This window comes from Balaenoptera physalus (assembly GCF_965194825.1).
Source record: "Balaenoptera physalus genome assembly, chromosome: 5".
Taxonomy (NCBI): domain Eukaryota; kingdom Metazoa; phylum Chordata; class Mammalia; order Artiodactyla; family Balaenopteridae; genus Balaenoptera; species Balaenoptera physalus.
Window position 1 is genome coordinate 140,233,815 of NC_138884.1, and position 22,309 is coordinate 140,256,123.

Genomic DNA, 22,309 nt, shown 5'->3' on the forward strand with positions numbered 1-22,309 from the left:
CAATGGTCACTTGCCTCTTAGGCAGTTCCAGACTTTTTCCCGGACTCCCTTCCAGCTAGCTGTGGTGCAGTAGACCCCTTCTGGCTGTGTTCACACAGCCAACCCCAATCCTCTCCCTGGGATCTGACCTCCGAAGCCCAAGCCTCAGCTCCCAGCCCCCACCCGCCCCAGCAGGTGAGCAGACAACCTCTCAGGCTGGTGAGTGCTAGTCAGCACTGATCCTCTGTGCGGGAATCTCTCTGCTTTTCCGTCTGCACCCCTGTTGCTGTGCTCTCCTCCATGGCTCCAAAGCTTCCCTCCCTCCCATCCCCCATCTCCGCCCACGAAGGGGCTTCCTAGTGTGTGGAAACCTTTCCTCCTTCACAGCTCCCTCCCAGAGGTGCATGTCCCATCCCTATTCTTTTGTCTCTGTTTTTTCTTTTTTCTTTTGCCCTACCCAGGTACGTGGGGAGTTTCTTGCCTTTGGGGAAGTCTGAGGTCTTCTGCCAGCATTCAGTAGGTGTTCTGTAGGAGTTGTTCCACATGTAGATGTATTTTTGATGTTTTTGTGCGGAGGAAGGTGATCTCCCTGTCTTACTTCTTCGCCATCTTGAAGGTCCCTCAAGAGTTGTTTTTAGTAATTCCAGAGGGTAAGAGAAGATTACAATTCCATTATCTGTTCCTATCAAGATGTTACCCGTGTCCTGAGAGACTGCTATGAAACTATTGTTGGGAAGTGGCCATTAAGTAAGAACAGAAAGTGACAACAGGCACAAGAGAATATGGGCAACTTCCAGATACATAGAATCACAAGTTTAGCTTTTAAAAGAACTTAAGGGAACAATTACCTGACAAGGGAGGTAAGGCATATCGGTGGATCCATGAACAAAGAAAAGACAATGGTGCAGTTACGGGTTTATTGTCATCTCCTAACAGGAAAGCCCTCAGGGTTAAGGAGTTGCTACAAGAAAAACTCAATGACAAATTTTAATTTGGAAGCATGTAAAGTGACTTTGTGGATTAAAAAAAAGTAGTAAATTAAGAAAATCATAGCAGCACCACTACAGTGGAAGAATTATTTTAAAAAATGCACAGTTTAGTAACTTTGAAGAGTGCTTTATTAAATGAAAATGTATTAATCCATAACTCACATTCTTAAATGAAAAACAAGCAAGTACATTTTAAAGAAGTTACAAAAAGGAAGAAATCCAAGAAAATGTGCTTAAAAATAGCATTCTATACAGAATTTAGATATCTAAATAAGAATATGGTTTCTACCAATTTACAAGTCATTTCAGATTTTATGATAACAAGTAAAGATTTCACACTTAGATTCTCTAAATGCCACTAATCAGAAGAGAAATAGGTGATTTTATGTTTGTTTAAAATTATTAACTAATATAGAAAGTTAACATGCATTGATGAGTGAAATAAACAACAAATGTATGACTTTTACACAAGATCAGATAATGACATCAGAATGATGTCTTGCTAACCTCAGTCTCACAGTGGATGCATCAGATAACTCAAGAAACTTGAAAGCTGACAGGTCATGCCTCATTGTTGCCTTCTGGATACCATGCCTAGTGGCATGGATTTCATAATTTTCTATTCTTTCTCTCACTATATATATAGGCATTTAAGAAGTCTTGACTCTATCTTAGATTCTCATAATACCAGTTGTACAGCCTGCAATAAGGTCAATCAGATTATTTATATTTTCCTTCCCCTTTTTTTCATTTCCTGTTACAGCACGGTCACAGAAAAGTCTTATGGTTAAATTTATCCTTCAGTGGATTGCCAGTCATGACTTCTCAGCTATCTCTCCCTTAACTCTTTCCTCTGTCACTCACATGCAGACCTCGGAAAGCCTTGTCATTTCTGCTTCCACAATATACCCCAGATTCATTCATTTTACTGCTTCTTCAATGCTGTCACCCTTATCTCAACAACTTTCCTCTCCCAGTCTACCAATTTGTTATTTGACATTCTTGGCTTTCTACAATCCATTCTCTACAAAGCAATGTGCTCTAACTTATAATTCAATTCATAGTATGCCCCAGCTTGAAATTCTCTAACAGCTTTCTAATTTGCTTGAGGAAAACCTGAATTCCTAATCATAGCTTACAAGGTGCTGTATGATTGGATTCTTCTGACCTTGTCTCATAACTGACTCCTTAAATAAGTTCCATTCACAAACTTATGCCTGATTTTTCCATAAAGACACTAAGCTAACTTTCATCTCAGGGCTTGGTATCACTTGCTCTTCTTTCTATTAGTAACTCTTTGCTAGTAACTTCACTTGGCTGGCATCCTTCAAATTTCATCACCTCAGGAAACCTTCACCAAAAATGCTATTTGAATTAGTTACCTTCTCCAACATACAGACAATTACCTGTTATTTTATGCAGATCTTTCCCTTTACGGCACTATCACTATTTGGAATTATCTTATTTATATAAACATTTTGCATTTATGTCTTCCTCAGCTAGACCGTTAGCTCAATAAGAGATTCCTTGACTCTTTTATTTACTCTGGTATTCGCTGGGATTGGAACAGCACATACTCAGAGTAAGTTCCCAATAATAACTGTCAAATAAATGAATGAATGAGTGAAAATAACTGTATTTTCACAAAACATCTGTATATCTGGGTTAAGTAATGAATGAATAATAATTTTATTATCAGAATTATAATGTGTTCCAAAGTTCATTTAGCCTACAAATAAAGCATAATATGATTTTAAAAAATGTCCTAGCTAGTGGACATATAACCAATTTTAAATTGAATGATAAGAAGTTCTTCACATCTTAATCAAAGTTCTTTTACAAAGATAATTTGTGAGAGAAGTGTTAAGTATATTCATTATGTTAGTTCCTTCCCTCAGAATTCAATAATTATTGCTACCAATTGTGGCCCAGAGATGCAATTGCAGTACTGCTGTAACTCTGAAAATTGCTATAGATAAGGGTTCTAAGTGTTTTTATTCTAGATCCCATCTTATTTTAATACTAAATTAAATATTTAATATCTATAATTTATTATTTTTCTTCCTTCCCTCCCTCCCTTCCTTCCTTCCTCCTTCCTTCCCTTCTTCTTCTTCCCCTTCCCCTCCTTCTCCTTCTCCTTTTTTTGATTATAGACTAGCCTGGAGCTTAAAGTTTCTAAATGACTTCTCAGTCTAGCTAAATTTCATCTTATATGGCCCATTATGTCACCCCAATATGACAAAATCTTTTGGGGATTCTAATTCACTCATCTAAGATCTCTATTATTCCATGTCTCTTCCTCTATCCCCCAAATTGGTGCTAATATCATCCAAGATACTAACTTCATTTGTAAGTAGAATTATAGAGGTGAAAGAGCTAATATTATGATGAATTTCTCTCTAGTTTGAAATCAACACATAATTTCATACATACTTTCAGGAACACATTATGTATGACACGAGAATTATGCAAATAGACATAACACATTAAGCTCCAATTGCATAAAATAAAATATTGCAAACATTTACTGACCTCATTCAGACTCAGTTCACTCAGTTAGTGATGAACACCTTTACTCTTGCTTCTAAAAGCTTGTGATAAAAGCCAACAATCAGCAGCTCCTACAGCCATCCACCGGTTACCCTGGCATCACAGAAAGTGCATCTATGTAATTCAGCTTCTCTTGGGCTCAAAGCCTCTCCTCTGTTACATAGAAAATCCAAGGCTCATGGTCAGGTAGTTCCCAACTCTAACCTCTGCTTTGAGGAGCTAAGTGCCTGGAATGAAGCAGAAAAGTGTAACTGTTTCCTCCACGTTGACATCCAACGTCCAGACAAGCTGGTCCTTGACCAGCTGTCCCAAATCTGTAACTGACATTTGTGAAGTGCTAATCCTGTTCACAGCCTGCTACCTTGATTCATCCTACCACAATCCACTCGTCTTCCTCACACAGGAATGAACGAGAGGAAAACTGATAGCTAGGGGAAACAGAGAAGAGAACGAGAGGATTTTTTTTAATAAAATAGCAACTGCATGTGACAGAAGAAGTTGTAAGCCCTGGCTGGCAAGAAGACACCAAAAGGTTGTAAGGAGGTAGGGTGAGAAAGTTTTTGCAAATTTCTCAGTTTCTACAAAGTTCATAGACACCTTTTTCTGGTTGCTGTTTTTTATATATTGTCTTCTTCTTTTTGGTGGCTTGGTTTTTTTATGATTTCACCACCAACTTGCAGTCTGCAGCATTATAAAGTTGCTTGAAATAATCATTTCTTAGCTGATATTTAAAGGGATCTGTCACACACATACATAATATTCAATCTCTGATCATATTTTATCTCCTCTAATAGTCTTACAGTTTCTGAAATAGTTAAAAATAGCTAGACTTTTTAGCAGGTGTTGGATATGGCAGTGATTGATATATGTGATAATAATGCATCATTATTATCACAGTCTCATGCTAACAGATTTTGATGTCAAAAATCTATAAGAACATCAGTTAAAACCCCCAGATTTCATATACTTTCATGCATTTCCTTGCACTCACCATTGAATATAAAGACCATTTATTTATATGTTCTTAGGAAATGAAGGCAATGAACAAAAGCTGAGATCCAGATTTTTATATCTCTACCATTCATTCATATCGTCTGTAGTACTTGATGCACTTACTTAAACAATGAGTAATTAAGAGATAAAGCTATGGTCTCAAGTAGGTATTATTCTGATGGGCAACAAAATTGCACAAATAACAGCTTGAAAAGCACTCTATATCAAGAAGGGTATGCGCAAGGAACTATAGAAGTAGTCTGATGAGGTAATTAATGAAATCTGGGGCATGGGAGGAAAATGAGCATCTTTTTGCAGAAGGTGTTATCTAGAATACAGTTTAAAAGTTGATTAGGACACAGATAGCTTTTGGAGGCTGAGGCGATTCATATGTAATTCATGTTTTTCTTTACTATGATATCCTTACATAGTCAAACCAGTTCTTTTCTATAGCTATTTTCTATAAATAAATGTTCTATAAGCATTTTTGAAAGCATTTTAAAAAGTTTTGAGGAATATTTATATGTTATGCAAACCGAGTCCTTCTTTTTATTGGAAAATAAATTTAGGCAAATTAAATCTGTACTCTGGAAACATGAATCCAAAAAAGGATGAGATGAGTTCCCAGGAATCCTCTGCTTTTATTATTTCCATTTTGTGAAACTCCCTCCTTCCACTTCTGCTCTTAGAAGAGTGGAATTTGGCCAGATATGGTAAGCAGAATTTTAATGTTATCCCCTCAAATTTCTGTCTCTTGATCTAGGTACTACGACAAAGGAACTTTGGTGTAATTCATGTTACTAATGAGCTGACTTAAAAATTGAGATATTATTTTGGATTATCTGAGTAAGTACAAAACAATCACATGAGCCCCTAAAAACAGAATAGGAAGGCAGAAGAGATGGGTCAGAAGTCAGAGAAGTTTAAAACAGGACAAGGAATCGACCTGCTATTGTCGATTTTGAAGATGGAGAAAGGGAGTCACGACCAAGGAATGCAGTCCATCTCCAGAAGCTGGAATGATCCCCTGGTTGATAGTAAGAAAGGGATACAGGAAACTCAGTCTGACAACCCCATTGTAGTAAATTCTGCCAAGCTCTGCAGTAACCTTGAGAGCAGGTTCTTCCCCTCAGCTTCCAGAAAGGAATGCAGCCCTGCCGGCACCCTGATGTCCACCTTGGGAGACTCTCTCTGAGAACTAACTGAGCTACGCTTTGCTCACATTTCTAACCCGTGCAACTGTGAGATGACAGGGGGTGCTGCTTTACACTGCTAAGGCTGTGCAACTTGTTACAGTGGGACCTAGAGATTGTCATACTGAGTGAAATAAGTCAGGCAGCGAAAGACAAATATCATATGATATCGCTTATATGTAGAATCTAAAAGAATGGTACAAATGAACTTATTTACAAAACAGAACTAGAGTCACAGATGGTTACAGGGGGGAAATGGGGAGGGGGGAGGGATACATTGGGAGACTGGGATTGACATGTACACACTACTATATATATAATAGATAACTATTGGGTTGGCCAAAAAGTTCCTTTTGCTTTCAAGTAAAAATAAAAGACACATTTTCATTTTCACCAAGAACTTTATTGAACAATGCATTCACTGTTTTGTTCCACTACTTTCTGCCATTTTTCAGGCAACTTCATAGTTCCATCTTCCCAAAACTTTTTATCTTTTTGAGCAAAGAACTGTTCCAGGTGCCTTTTACAGTCTTCCAGGGAATTGAAAAATTTCCATTAAGAGAATTTTGTAAAGACCGAAATAAATGGAAATCTGAAGGTGCGATGTCTGGTGAATCAAAACTTCCCAGCCAAGCTGTAACAGTTTTTGCCTGGTAATCAATGTCCATCAACAGAGGAATGGATAAATATTACTCAGTCATAAAAAGGAACAAAATTGGGTCATTTGTAGAGACGTGGATGAACCTAGAGACTGTTATACAGAGTGACGTAAGTCAGAAAGAGAAAAACAAATATCGTATATTAACGTATATATATGGAATCTGCAAAAATTGGTATAGACAATCTTATTTACAAAGCAGAAATAGAGACACAGATGTAGAGAACAAGTGTATGGATACCAAGGGGGAAATGGTGGGGGGTGGTGGTGGGATGAATTGGGAGATTGGGATTGACATATATACACTACTGATACTATGTGTAAAATAGATAACTAATGAGAACATACTGTGTAGCACAGGGAACTCTACTCAGTGCTCTGTGGTGACCTAAATGGGAAGGAAATCCAAAAAAGAGGAGATATATACTTATATATACTTATACTTATATATATAAGTATACTTATATATACTTATATACGTATAGCTGATTCACTTTGCTGTACAGTAGAAACTAATACCACATTGTAAAGCAACTATACTCCAGTAAAAAAAAAAAAAAAAAAAAAAAAAAAGAAGCATGCGGTCTTGCGTTATCCTGATGGAAGATTATGCATTTTCTATTGACTAATTCCAGACAATTTCCGTCGAGTGCTGCTTTCAATTGGTCTAATTGGGAGCAGTACTTCTTAGAATTAATCATTTGGTCTTCGGGACGGAGCTCATAATAGAGGACTCCCTTCCAACCCCACCATATATACATCACCTTCTTTGGATGAAGACCGGCCTTTGGTGTGGTTGGCAGTGGTTCATTTCGCTTGCCCCATGATGTCTTCCATTCCACGTTATTGTACAGTATCCACTTTTCAAATTGTCCGCCACAATTTGTTTTAAAAAACTGCACGTTTTCATTACGTTTCAGTAGAGAATCACATGCAGAAATACTGTTAGGAAGGTTTTTTTTGCTTAACTTATGTGGAACTCAAACATCAAAGCGATGAACATAACAAAGCTGGTGCAAATGATTTTCAAACTTGATTTCGATATTTTAAGTATGTCGGCTATCTCCCACGTGGTATAACGTTGATTGTTCTCAATTAATGTCTCGATTTGATCACTATCAACTTCAACTGGTCTACCCGACCATGGGGCATCGTCCAGAGAGAAATCTCCAGCACAAAACTTCGCAAACCACTTTTGACATGCTCGATCCATCACAGCACCTTCTCCATACACTGCACAAATCTTTTTTTGCGTTTCAGTTGTGTTTTACCTTTCTTGAAATAATAAACCATAATATGCCGAAAATGTTGCCTTTTTTCTTCCATCTTCAATATTAAAATGGCTACACAAAAATTCACCAAGTTTGATAAGTTTTTTAAAAAATGCACACTGATATGACAGCTGTCACAATACAATCTAACAAAATTGTTTAGAATGAATTAAAGACAACTAAGCGCTACTAGAGCCATCTTACGGAAAAAGCCAAACGAACCTTTTTGCCAATCCAATAATAACGACCTACGGTATAGCACAGGGAACTCTACTCAACACTCTGTAATGACCTATATAGGAAAAGGATCTAAAAAAGAGTGGATATATGTATATGTATAACTGAGTCACTTTGCTGTACCCCTGAACCTAACACAACATTGTAAATCAACTATACTCCAAAAAAAATTTAAAAAAAAGAAAAAACAAAATGAATACACCAAATATAGCAAACTCTTCCCCAGTTCTGTATTCTCCCATATTCTTTGATTTTCATTTTTTGTTAATCCACAGAAGAAGGTTCGGATGAAAGCGAAGCACCACTCTCCTAGCCATGCAGGAGCAGGAGAAAAGTCAATCATGTTGAGCCATGTTACTTTGAAAGTTCTTCTTTTTACCATCTCCTGGAGGTAAGACAATTACTTTTTGTTTGAGAGGAAATAGAGTTCAAGTTGACAGTAAAATTCTGTTGCGATAATGTGTTCCAACTTATTTTACTCTGAAGAATAAATAATAAACGATCACTGATAAAGAGAACATTAATACCTGAGCCAGAGTATTAAAGGCTTTAAAGCAATGGTCCTAAATTTTTATATTTGTCTTTTAGATGGGAAAATATGACCACAAACTTGGAAATAGGTTTAAAGAAGACAGACTTAAAAAATTACTTTAGAGCAGTTTATTAACAGAGTCTGGACAAGAAATAAGCTTTTGAAACATGAAAAACTATTACCAAAGCAACCAGGAGCATAATACAGTTTCAAAAAACCAAACAGAATAAAACATTTCAAAAAGATGTGGTAAAGAGACTTAAAATTGGCAAAGAGATTAATTAAAATAAGGAATTTTAAATGCCCCATTGGATTCTGAAAAACAGGAGAACATTAGTGATCTTATTAGAACTAAATTTAGCAGGTAAAAATCAGATCTAAGTGTATTGACAAGTAAGTGAGAAAAAAGAACTAGTGACAAGAAATTTAGATGAGAAATGGAAGAGTGATAGAAGGTAGATTAAGTGGATTAATGGATAATGGAAGAGCTTCTTTAGACTGAAAAACAGTTTAACCTATTCATAAACTGAAGAGAAATTTCCAGTACAAAAAAAAAAGTTTTAAAATATACGTACAGGAAGAGGAATAAAAGTTAATAACAGTAAGTGATTCCTATGAATGTAATTAATAGTCTGGAATTCAAAAGGGTAGCTGCCAGTCAGCAACTGGTGTGGGCCACAGAGGCTTTGGAAAGCCTGGGGGTCAGCAGGGGAGCTCATAGGGATGCAGAGGGAGCAGGGGCTGGAGATCAGCTTGGTGCACAGGCAAGCTGCGTGAGGGTCTGCAGAGGGGAGCAGGGCCCTGTAATGGGTATCAGGGGATCCCTTAGAAGAGCGCCCATTTCCTCAATCTGGGCATTGAATTCTCTTCCTTAAGCCTAAGAGGCCAGAATATGAAACTGAAGGAAGATTTAGGCCCTACTCCTAATTAATATCAGCACATGCCCCTCAGGGCATTCGTCAAGTTCTTGCATGTATATAAAACTTATCTCTTTACAAGTGTTCATGAGGAAATTAGTTTTCCAATCTTCAATGCTTTTAAGATTCTTTAAAAGCTATTTTACTGATTCTTCTTCCTTGTTTGCAGTAGGAAAGTTGAACCAGTTCAACCTTCAACTGCTAATACTGGGAACCAGAATAGGTTGAAATTTGACTATTTCGTTTACCTAAGACTTATATATTCAAATTTGCAGTAAATCCCTTTATGCCTCTGATGACAGTCTCTCACCACTTTAGTCAGAGCACTCCATCAACCATGGAATGACATCTCTCTCATTAGGATAAACTTTATTGCACCAAGCCCTATAAAAGTCTACATACAGTGGGCCCTCCACATCCACAGGTTTCACATCTGTGGGTTCTGCATCCTCAAATTCAACCAACCAAGGATTGAAAATACTAGGAAAAAAAAAATTCTAGAAAGTTCCAAAAGCCAAACTTGAATTTGCTGTGCACCACCAACTATTTACATAGCATTTACACTGTAGTAGGTATTATAAGTAATCTAGAGATGACTTAAAGTATATGGGAGGATGTGCTTAGGTTCTATGCAAGTACTATGCCATTTTACATAAGGGACTTGAGCATCTGTGGATTTTGGCATCTGCACCAGGTGTGTGTGGAGGTGGTGAGTCCTGAACCAATCTTCTGAGGATACTGAGGGAGGATTGTATCTGGTCTGCCCAGATCTCTCTCTGGCCATTAGAAATTCTAAAATGACAGATGGTTTTTGTCTAGTCCCCAACAGCTCTTCTTGGTCAAGAATTCTCTTCGCTTACGAACATAGTGAACCTCACAGTTATTTCTCCTTTCTGCTGGGTGAAATAGTCAGTAAAGAAAATTAAGACCTTATTTGTTTAAAATAAAAGTAAGTACTAGAAACCTGGCAATGCTCTGTAATATGATTTACCTTTTCATCTCAGCTTTTTCAGAGTATGGAACTGAGATCTAAATCTTGATCGTGGCTTTGAAATTTAACTCTATTCTGTCTCTCTAAATTTACAGATTGTTGAGTATTCCTGCTGCAACCCAGATGTCAGCCCTCATGTTTCCTACTTTGTGTTAACTTTACAAACAGGCTGAATTGACCCTTTCTGGACCCAAGGACATATCTGATTGACCAGTCTAGTCATAAAATGTCAACAAGTATTTTAAAATTTTCCATGTCATCCAGACTGCTCACTTTAATCAATTAATTTAAATTTTATTTAATTTGAAATTAGTTTATGTATTTTTTTCAGTGTCATCTTAATTTTTAATTTTCAGCACCCATCTTCTTATGGTTAAGAGGTTCTATACTAGAGAAAAACTGCCTCATTTCAGCTCCTACTTCCAATATTTAATAGGTTGGCTCCAGCAAGTTTCTTAGCATTTGTTGTGTCTCTATTTCTTCATTTGTAAGAGAATGACATTAATACCTATCTCATAATGTTATTTCAGAATAAAATATTTAATCTTTACAAACTGAAGGGAACACAGTAAGCCTTGAGATGTTAGCTCTTATTGTGATTTTAGTGTAAAATTACGATATTTTATTTTTATTATATATTGAACAATTATGCAAAAGATTATGCTTTCATGAATTTGTGCACCTCACCTATTATATTACAAATTACATTCATGTTATAATTTAAAATACATGTTCCACATTTTCTTCAATATAACTTACTAAACAATAGTATCTCTTATTTAATATTATGTTATTAAATATGAATGAATAATTTTGGTTGAGTCTAGTAAAGATTGTGCACTACTAGATTTCTCTTATCTTAGAACATTTATCAATTTATTTAATTTATTTATTTATTTTTAGTGGGTAACAATAACACAAATTTATTATTTTATAATTCTGAAGGTCACAAATCTAAAATAGGTCTCACTGGGCTAAAATAAATCTTGATCTGGGACTTCCCAGCCTCCAGATTGTGAGAGAAGAAATTCTGCTGTTTAAGCCACTCAGTCTATGGTTTGTTATGGCATCCTGAACTGACTAATCCAGATTTGTTCCTTCTAGAGGTTCTAGGGGAGAATTTGTTTCCTTGCTTTGTTCAATTTTTAAAAATTTTTTTCCTTTGGCCATGCTCCATGGCATGGGGTTGGGGAAATTCCCTGACCAGGGATCAAACCCGTGCCCCCTGCATTGGGAGCACGGAGGTTTAACCACTGGACCACCAGGGAAGTCCCACCTTATTCTATTTCTAAAGGATCAATTTATTAATTACCTTGTATATTTGTCTAGATCTTAATCTTGACAAAAATCTTTAAAAATCTAGTTTCATTTTACCTAATGGGCAATTTTTTGCCAATGATAGTAAGATGGGATTCCATTTTAAAGCCATTCATTTCCAGTATCTTAGTTAAGTGCCTTCCATATTTAATCTTGATATGTTGAAATAATACAACTTGCAGGATAATAAAAAATAAGGATGTAGATGGAGACAAACTTAAATGCATTTTGGATATGGACAGAGGCTCAGACCCAGATAGGAAGCATACACGAGTGCCCTCAGTTTCACGAAGAGTCTACTTAGTGAAAATAGAGTCCTTGGCAGAGTCTGCTGTGTTGACCACGTGGACAAAGCTCATGCCACAAAAACCATACGGGCATACATATGTTTTAATTTTGTAAAACCATCTTGAAAGCTCTATTTTTTGCCAAACAAAAGCATTCTTAAAAATGGCTTTAAACTAAAAACATATTCAGGATGTTTTTCAAAAGCAATCACTGTCTGAAAAAAAATCACTGCTGATTAAACATCTAAAAATCATCTAAAACATTATTATAGGATTTTTACTGTGCTATTTTAGAGGAAGCTTTAGAAATGTAATAAACAGAATGTGAAACAGCAAAAACAAATCATCATTTATCGATGGTACTATGCTTTTAAGCTGTACAACAAACTGTAGACTTACTGATAGTTTTGGAATTTAATAATTGCTGCAAGAAACAACATAAATGAAATTCATCATTGATCAATGTCCATCCTTGGAGTTCACAAGTACATAAAATCACTAGTAACTGGTGCCGTCTTGAAATAATGAAAAAAAAATGTTTATGACTAAATTTTGGTATGGTCAATTTTCAAAGGTCAGAATAATCAATCATTTAAAATTACTAAATTCAAATTTATATCTGTTTTAAAATTGTCCGTAGGGTTAAAATTTGAGGTGCAATACAGGTAATTCACATTAAAGCAGATTACTAATGTTAAACATTTTGAAATGGGGAACACGGGCTGCATTAATTAAAGGACGTATATCTAGCAGCAGAACCATCAAAAATATCCAGACCAGAAATCGTGGAAAAACTTGCACTTATTAAAAACAATACAGCTACAGAGTATTGGAACACATTTTTGAAATATCAATCAAACAATTTAAAAGTGTTGAAAGCAATTTTAACTATTTCCAAGATAACTCAGAGTTATGTTAGGGAATTCAGAGAAGTATTTTAATGACTCAAACAGAAAAGGTATCACTTGCTGTTTAAAACTAACTGAAACAATTTTACAACACTGTGAAGAACTGAGAATTTTTTATAGAGTTATTTTCTAAAGAAAAGCAACCTACTATAGAAAGTTACTTAACAACAGAAATAAATTTCAAAAGAAATTCTACATCAATAGAATTTCATACCACCCTATCATTTACTTTTATGGCCAAAAAAATCAGAGCTTATTAATCATGGCACTTAATTTTCACATCACCTTGTTTAAATAGGAAGGAAGTAATAGATTTCTATCTATAGACATAAATAGAAAAAATCAATATAAAAACTAAATTGTTCACATTCTTTTGTATCATCACGTTTTTTGGTGGCCTCACTGAGTCAAAAATAGTAAAATTTTATCAATTATTATAGTAACAACTAACTGTCTTTCATTCAATAGCTAGATGCATATGATGCAACTTTCTTATTCATTTATAATAATGTCAAAGTTATATATAAACATATGTTCTCTTCAAATCTTATCCAAGGCCACCCATATTTAATTGTGTAAATGATGCTAAAGCTAAACTAAACCATCTGAAGTACATGTACTCACTATTAGGTCACTGGATAATTTAAAATAAATGTACCTTATAGTAAACTTTATCATATGCGTTTTCCCATTCAAAACTGCACTACTTTATTTGAACTGTATACATGTAGTATTGTAATCTAGATCAAAACTAATAATCAGAAAGTCTGCAGTTTTTGGTTAATTTAGTATAGATAAAGTAATTTAATGGCTTATTAATGGAGGTAATCCACAATTGACAATACCATATTTCCGTATGTGTTTGTGCACATGTGTGTGTTTGTATACATGCCTTGTAGCTTAGAAAACACAACTCAAATGAGAAATGAGGTTATAATAAAACTCCTTATTAAAATTCAAATAACAGGAATACAGACATGACATATGAATATTTATTGAGGAAAAGTAGAGGAAATTGTTTATCTCGATAATTTTATATATTTTTGGAGTACCTATATAAAATATACAATTAAATAATTCACAAAGGTGCCTGAAAATTGAAATAATCTTTTTCTTCTTTGATTAATTGAAAAAATTTAACTAAAAATAAAATCAGATTTCTGAGTATCTAATCTATTGTGTATTTTTATTTCATAAACTGTTCAAGGAGATAAAAGAAAAAAATACTTTGGCAAAATTGTTATCCTTCTCTCTCAGGTTAAAAAAAAATAATGCATACCCAGTGAATTTAATTACTTTAGCCCAAGCCTGTTTCCCAGTTTCCCCACTGCTGGTCCACCTTATTTTGTACTACTTAGTGTATTCCTGCATTTTTATGATTTGTTTTCCTTTGTGAAGAAGCAGTTTGGTCAGCACTGATGTCAACAGCATTCACTGAGATATGCAAAGAATCAAACTGTAATTTTTTAAAAAATTGGTTAGAAAAAAGAAAAAGGAAGAAAAATGTTGTGTCTACTCTACCCAAAACTTCTCTCCTAAATCCCTCTTCTCGCTTGTCTCTTCATAACTGCCTGGGAAGGCCAGGGCCACAGTTCACCTTCATTCTATAGAAAAAAATATAATCTGTTTATAAGAATTCCAACAGTCATAGAAAAATACTGTTTAGGAACAAAAGTTGATTCTGTTTTTAAATTGAATATGCTTTACTTACAAAGAAAGTACATTACTGCTTGCAATTACTATCAATTAAAAATGAAAATGTGAGTACTAATGAATCACATATATGTACAAATCTATTTGTATTAATTAACAAAAATGACCAAATAGAAAAATGAAATAAATGATTATAGTCACAGTATTTCTCAAAATATTTGAGTAATTTCCAAAATACTCAGTTTTTCGAGTTACAATTCAAAAAGCTCTAAGCAGCTGTGGTACTGGATGAGGAAAAGTGTGGGACAATACACTACCATGTGTAAAATAGATAGCTAGTGGGAATGTGCTGTATAGCACAGGGAGCTCAGCTCGGTGCTCTGTGATGACCTAGATGGGTGGCATGGAGGGGGAGGGAGGTCCAAGAGGGAGGGGATATATGTATACATATAGCTGATTCACTTTATTGTATAGCAGAAACTAACACAACATTGTAAAGCAATTATACTCCAATTAAAATAAAAAAAGAATGAGTAGTGAATAAAGAAGGATTTATAGATAGTAAACTACATTCTTCTGATGAAATACAGAAAGGCAAACTGAACTAATTAACCATATTTTTTGTTGTTGTTGCAGAAATTTCTATAGAGTATGTTAATGGTGGTTAAATTCCTAGTTTTGTCTACAGATTATAAAATACCAAGACATGATTTGTAAAAAAATAGACAAATAAATTAAAATCACCCTAAACCATTATACTGAGAGACAGATAACAAGATATGAATAAATTCAGAAATACATCATGTTCTTGAATCACATTACTTCATTTCATAAAAATGTCTAGTTTCCTCAAATTAACATAAGTGTGTTTGCACAAAATTTGGAGAAAATATGACAAAAAAGTGCCAAACAGTTTATAGTTCATATGAAGGAACATGCTTATTTCTACAAAAAATATTTAAATAGAGTGAAAAATAAAAAGCATGACCTAATTCATTAAACTATATCATGAAATAACTCAATAAATATTAAAAAATTATAACAAATGACAAAAATTACCTTTCAATTTAATTGATAAATGAGAGCATATATAAAAATGCCTCAGACTAATTGCGTATATATCTGGAATAAAACATAGAACATAACCACAAAAGTACTAAAGTAAATTTAAAATTGTTAACAATTTTAGTGTAAACAAACTAACAATCTATTCAATAAATATAAGAACTGTGTAAAATCAAGATGTGTAGGTTGTACACTTTTTAAGAAAACAGTATATTTTCTGGACAGTAAACATTCAATAAGTTAAAACAAAAAAATCCCCTCTAAGGTGGGAGAAAATTTATGTCTGAAGTTGGATTGCTTTACCATTAAAGTTATATACTAACATATAGGATAACATTGAATTGAAAAGAATAGACTCTAGGATTGGCTGCATAATTTTATATAATGATTCAATTTATTTGTTTTGTGATATATACAAGTTTATTAGCCTGTCAGGTTTCTCATTTGAGAATGAGGATAATAATTCACATATATATAACAGAGCTTTGTTTGAAATTGTATATCAGTATTATGCATGGCAGATGGTAAATGTTTAATACTTGTTAATCTTATTACTTATGTGTCAACTTTTAGAGTCCTTACAAATCATTAAGAAAAAAATCTTGGAAAAGTGAGCAAAGGGCATATAAGAATGCAATTAAGAGAGAAGGAAACATAGAAACAAGAAAATTCTCTTTGATTAGATTGACGACATTAAAGACTGGAATTTCTACAACTTTTTTGGAATTTGGAAGTTTCTATTCAATTTTATGCTTGCTAAAGACTTTGACCAGGTAATCACGCTCTTGAGAATCTATTTGGAATTAAACATGTCTCCATAAGAGATATATTTAAGGATTTTTACTGTAGTCTGTATTGATAAAAAAAAAGACAAATAAAATAAAGAGAGAGAGAGAAGGAGAGAAAGGACAAAACTCAAAAGCAACTTGAATGCATGATAATAGAGAAATGGTTAGAATAATTACGCTCTATTCACATGTGCCCCATTGTTGGGCTTGACCACGTGCAATATGGCTCAGTGTCTTACGATATGCCCTTTGCTCATATATAAGGACAGTGTAGTGCAGGAACTCAACATTCAGCTTAGGTCACAGAATAAGAACACATGGACACTAAATGCCAAGTGACCTACAGCCTGGAGCAGAATTTCAGTTGACTGTAGCTTTCATATAAAGTGAGTCAGAAATAAGATTTTGTTGTTGTAAGACACAGAGATTCGGTGGTTATTTGCTTTTGTCCCAAAGGCTAACAATCCTACAATGACATATTCTAAACCTATTGAAATAATTAGACATATGATATATAGTAACAAAGAGATATGACAACATATGTATTTGTATGTGTGCATGTGTGTGTGTATTTATAATGTGCAACTTACAGAGTAGTCTCTAAATTCTGAACTTTCTTTTAAAAATATGTGAAAAATATTTGTATGTATATGTGTTTTGAATGTGTATGAGTACTAAGAATGATAGGTATAGAAAAGAACCAAACTTTAATTTTGGTTTATATGAAAAAGGAAATAGTGGTGATCGTGGGTCAGAAGAACTGGATTGAAGATAAGATTATTAATTTTTACACAACATTTATTTATCTTGTCAAGCTAGCCTGCATTGCTTGTATTATTAAGAAGAAGAAGAACAATAATAATAATACAAAAAGAACTTGTAGTGAAAATTTGGTATGAAGATATTTTACACCATTTTATTTCTTTAAAAATCATTGCAAATATTCTTACAAGAAAGTTTTAAAGGTCTAGAAATACTTGCTTCAATTAAAAATGAAATGACCCTTACTAACAAAAATTCTTTTCTAAAACCCAGAAGGTTTGGACCAAATCTTGGGTGAAAACTGAGAGATGATGCAAACTTTCTCAAAATGTAATTTTCAGGTGAATGATCTAGGGAACAGAAAAAAAAAAAAAAAATAGAGACTGTTCTCATAGAGATGCAAAATAGCCCACAGCTGAATTGCAAGAGGGAACCTGAAAGACCAGCTAGCTTTCATTGTCTAAGAAGAAAACACTCTGAGTATACTGACATTTCTCTTATCTGAAGGCAGTATAGAAGGAAGAGGAAGCATTGATCACAACACAATATTGAGAATTCAGAACAAAGGTTTTTTTCTGTGAACTATATTGACCTAATGAAAGAGGGGAAAATGCGGGAAGATGGTCTCTCTGGAATGGAGGATATAATGGATGGGGTCCCTAGTGGGTAGGGCAGAAAATTAAAACTGGCGACGTTTCAGACTACCTCTGGTCTCCTCCACCCACTACACATTGATTACTTTCTTTGATGGATACTTATGACTTAACCTGTAAGCAACAAAGAAACACCTAGAGGATTTACTGAATTTTGATGTAAAGGGAAGAATCCTGGCGATATTTGTTATTAAATAAATGGGAAAACATCCCAGAGCACATTCAAGTCCAGAAAATTGTCGAGCAAATTCTACAAAATTTTGAGGGAGAACAAATATGACACATGACTTTGGTGCCCAGTCAAATTGTCATCCAAATAGAAGGTCATAAAAGCAACTGATGGAAATTTTAAATCATGTAAGAATTTAGGAAATATGTCAGCCTTGAGTCAATCTTGATTTTAATTAAAAAAAGGATGTTAATGACAAAATCCAGCATAGCAAGAGGGTAATCATAACAAAAAATATGGAAATGGGGGACCTTATTAAATTGACTAGTATTGGCATTTAAGACATTTAAGTACTAAAGAGAGAAAACAATTGTGGGGCCTGGATATAAAATATAATTGTTTTGACAATATAAATAACACAATTTTGAGCTAAGAGATGTAAAACAGATATAAGCATGCTTTCTGTACTTATTAAGCAGCAAAATAATTACAGTAATAATGATAGTCACAAATGATAACAAAGACAAAACCAAAAACCTAACCTTCTAAATGTTTTCATAATCCATTTTTTATATTTGGGACACACTTATACTATCAAAATAATAGTCATTGTTCACTGGAAATTAAAATTTAAGTAGGCATCCTAATTGTACCTGACAATCTTATTGGGGGAGGTATATTTGCTGGAGACTTAAAGAAACTGAAAAGTATAAAATATGATATTGAATTGCATCCCGTTTGGGACAAAAATAGCTGTTAAGAATATTTTTAGGACAATGGGGAAATGTGAATATGGATTAGGTATTGGAAAATGAAAAAGTATTGGCGTGAAAAAAGATGATTGTTAACTAAAAAATGCCAGGTGATATTTTGTATGGTATGAACTCCTAATTATATTCTTCTAACCTGCAGTATTTAATCCTCATATAATATATATATATTTTGCTTGTCATTTTCTGACCACTCTATCACACCACTTTATTAAAAAATATGTAAATTGAAATTTAATATATTTAAAATTTTTCCTTGGACTATGAACTTTTCTTTTTGAATTTTATTTTATTTTATTTTTTTATACAGCAGGTTCTTATTAGTTATCTATTTTACACATATTAGTGTATATATGTCAATCCCAATCTTCCAATACATCCCATCCCCTACTTCCCCCCCTTAGTAACCATAAGTTTGTTTTCTACATCTGTGACTCTATTTCTCCTTTGCAAATAAGTTCATCTGTACCATTTTTCTAGATTCCACGGATAAGCAATATTATATGATTTTGTCTTTCTCTTTCAGACTTACTTAACTCTGTAGGACAATCTCTAGGTCCACCCAAGTTGCTGCAAATGGCATTATTTTGTTTCTTTTTATGGCTCAGTAATATTCCATAGTATATATGTACCACATCTTCTTTATCCATTCCTCTGTCGATGGACATTTAGGTTGCTTCTATGTCCTGGCTATTGTAAACAGTGTTGCAATGAACACCGGCGTGCATGCATCCTTTTGAATTAAGGTTTTCTCCAGATATATGTCCAGGAGTGGGATTGCTGGGTCATATGGTAGCTCTATTTTTACCTAAATGTAAGGCCGGATACTATGAAACTCTTAGAGGAAAACATAGGCAGAACACTCTTTGACATAAATCACAGCAAGATCTTTTACGATCCACCGTCTAGAGTAATGAAAATAAAAACAAAAATAAACAAATGGGACCTAATTAATCTTAAAAGCTTTTGCACAGCAAAGGAAACCATAAACAAAATGAAAAGACAACCCTCAGAATGGGGGAAAATATTTGCAAATGAGGCAACCGACAAGGGATTAATCTCCAAAATATACAAACAGCTCATGCAGCTCAATATCAAAAAAAAAAACAAACAACCCAATCAAAAAATGGGCAGAAGACCAAATAGACATTTCGCCAAAGAAGACATACAAATGGCCAATAGGCACATGAAAAGATGCTCAACATGACTAATTATTAGTGAAATGCAAATCAAAAGTACAATGAGGTATCACCTCACACTGGTCAAAATGGCCATCATCAAAAAATCTACAAACAACAAATGCTGGAGAGGGTGTGGAGAAAAGGGAATCCTCCTACACTATTGGTGGGAACGTACTGGTACAATTAATCGGTACAGCCACTATGGAGAACAGTATGGAGGTTCCTTAAAAAAAAACCTAATTCATCACCTTCTAAATTGCTATAGAATTAATTTTTTATTTTGCTTCTCTTTTCAAAGAAGGCAGAGATTGTTATTTACTGTGTCTACTGCTGTATCTCCATGATGTAGATTATTCTTTGACAAATAATAACTACCAAATAAGTATTTTTTGAGTAAATGAATATGTGGTCAAGGTTTTTGTTGATATTAATGATTATGTTTTTAAGATAATAAACAAAATGTTACTGAAATGGTACCAATAGACTGGGAAAGACTGAAAAGAAGGGAAGGATATGTTAAGATATCTGGGAATATGAAAAATTGTTACTTGCAGAGCACTGGTAGAGAGATGACATCAGAAAGAAGGACCATACTCCCATTTTAATAAGAGGATGGAAAAAAAGGATGTTTATGGATATATGTACTTTATAGATTTAGCGGCTAGATGTTGAGAAATTTATCATTTGAAAGTTTCTTTTGTTCTCTGTTTACTTTGACAATGTAATCATAGCCTTAGAAATAGCTGGGAGTTGGAAAATCAAACTTTTAAGTAAAGTGTAAGATAATTGAAACAGTTGTAGAAAATTAAAAGAGCTCAAAAGGCAAAAGCAGACTTATTGAAAAGTATGCAGTGATGTACATTATATATGGTAGATTGGTATGCACTATAATGAAATCAGTCCACTACTTTCATTGATCCTCTGCAGAAGTGTCAAGTAGTCTGGAATCCTAGCTTATTTATAGTAGGATTTTGTTTGGAATATAAGAATACTATGAGAATCCCAGTGAAATGATAGGTGTCTTAGTCAAATGAGAGTCAGTAGATTGACCAGGGACTTCAAACTGCAGAGAACGGAACATCAAGCCAAAAGGAGGTTGAGAGATGGGGGGAAAAAAATGTAATAGCATTAAAAGACTGCTGGTCCAGAACTTATTGAAATTTTTAGAAGTTTAGCAGTTTGGAGTGATTACTGTGGGCATGGCAGGTAGATGTAGAATAGAAGAAATAAGCAGATCTAGGAAATGATAATCGCTGTTAAGGGATTGGTCATTCATACAAGTCTATAGTCTGGGGGTGGAGAAAGAGAGACATTGTGATTCAGATTTCAAGATCTTTAATTAATGTTATTGGTAGATTTAAAGAGATTATTGGTAGATAACAAAATAAGTTTTTAAAGTAGAGAATAGTAAACTAAATGAAACAAGTCCAACATAATAATTTTTCTCGATTATTATTTTATTTTGTTTTTAAAGAAAATAGTTATCAAATTGCCAGCCTGGGGTCTCGGAGCAAGGGGAAGGGTGACTGAATGACACAGAACTCATCACCAGAACCTGAGATACATTTGTGTGGTAAACTTGAGCTATTTTTTGTGTGGTCAAAGGGCAGCCTCCTTTTGTGGAAGCTCTTAGGGAAACAAAGTCCTTAGTGAAAGCTAGATTTCATTTTGAGCAGCGGAAGTTTAGAGAAGTGAGTTTATGCTTCATTAATAAGAAGCTTAAGAGGGCGTGTTGGAGAGAAAGAGAGACTAAGGATTTTGGTCAAAGAAAAGGGGAGAGTAAAATAATTGGTGATGACCAGAGAGAGGATAAGATGATCAGAGTGGAGAGTGAGGGCTTGAAATTTGTGTTGAGACTAAGGAAGTGAGCAAGATGGTCTTGACGTACTTAGCTATTTGTCAGGCTAACACATTTCAGTGATCTTTAGATGGTATAAACAGGTTACTCTGAATTCAGCTGTGGCTAGAATCTCATTTTCCTTTGATCTTCAGGGATGGAAAACAGCAGGCTGTGAAGAGTGATTCTGACTGGCTGCCCGGCCAGTCAGGCCTGACAGGGGCTGGCATTTTGCTCTGTCCTCAGCCTTGCTGATTTGGTGAGGTATTTTCAAAACCACATAAAGAGTCTTATTGAAGAGTTTTGGACACTGAAAATTTTACATTGTTTCCAAAGTGTTGGGTGGGGATAAAGTCCCATTTACTTGGTGTCAGTTTCTACCTATGTCTGGTAAAATGGATAAACTCACAAAAATTAAGGATAATCTACATGCAAAAAGCACCAAGCACCAAACTTAAAAGTATGAACAATTTCGACCTTATCCATTTATTTTAAAAGGAATGTTTTAAAGGAAAACTTTGGGGGAAGATTATGAGTAAATATACAAGTTCTTTTTAAAATTTTTCAACCCCCAAAACATTTGTTGGTCCATAGATAATTTTATTTGAA

The 22,309-nt window shown here is 34.3% G+C and overlaps 1 protein-coding gene across 2 annotated transcripts in view; it reads right to left on the reverse strand.

The window, feature by feature from the left end:
* Nucleotides 1-298: 298 nt before the first annotated feature.
* Nucleotides 299-22,309, reverse strand: part of LOC309660995 (uncharacterized protein) — a 369,759-nt gene continuing 347,748 nt past the window's right edge. Inside the window, exons 7-8 of one of the 2 annotated variants that reach the window (XM_082462220.1) lie at nt 5,458-5,538; nt 299-3,745 (exon numbers count right to left, since the gene is read on the reverse strand). In XM_082462220.1, the coding sequence (XP_082318346.1) occupies nt 5,461-5,538 (78 nt within the window). In that variant the 3' untranslated portion in view covers nt 299-3,745; nt 5,458-5,460. Of the gene's footprint in view, nt 5,539-22,309 lie in introns of both variants that reach the window. The other variant, XM_082462219.1, reaches the window with a different exon arrangement.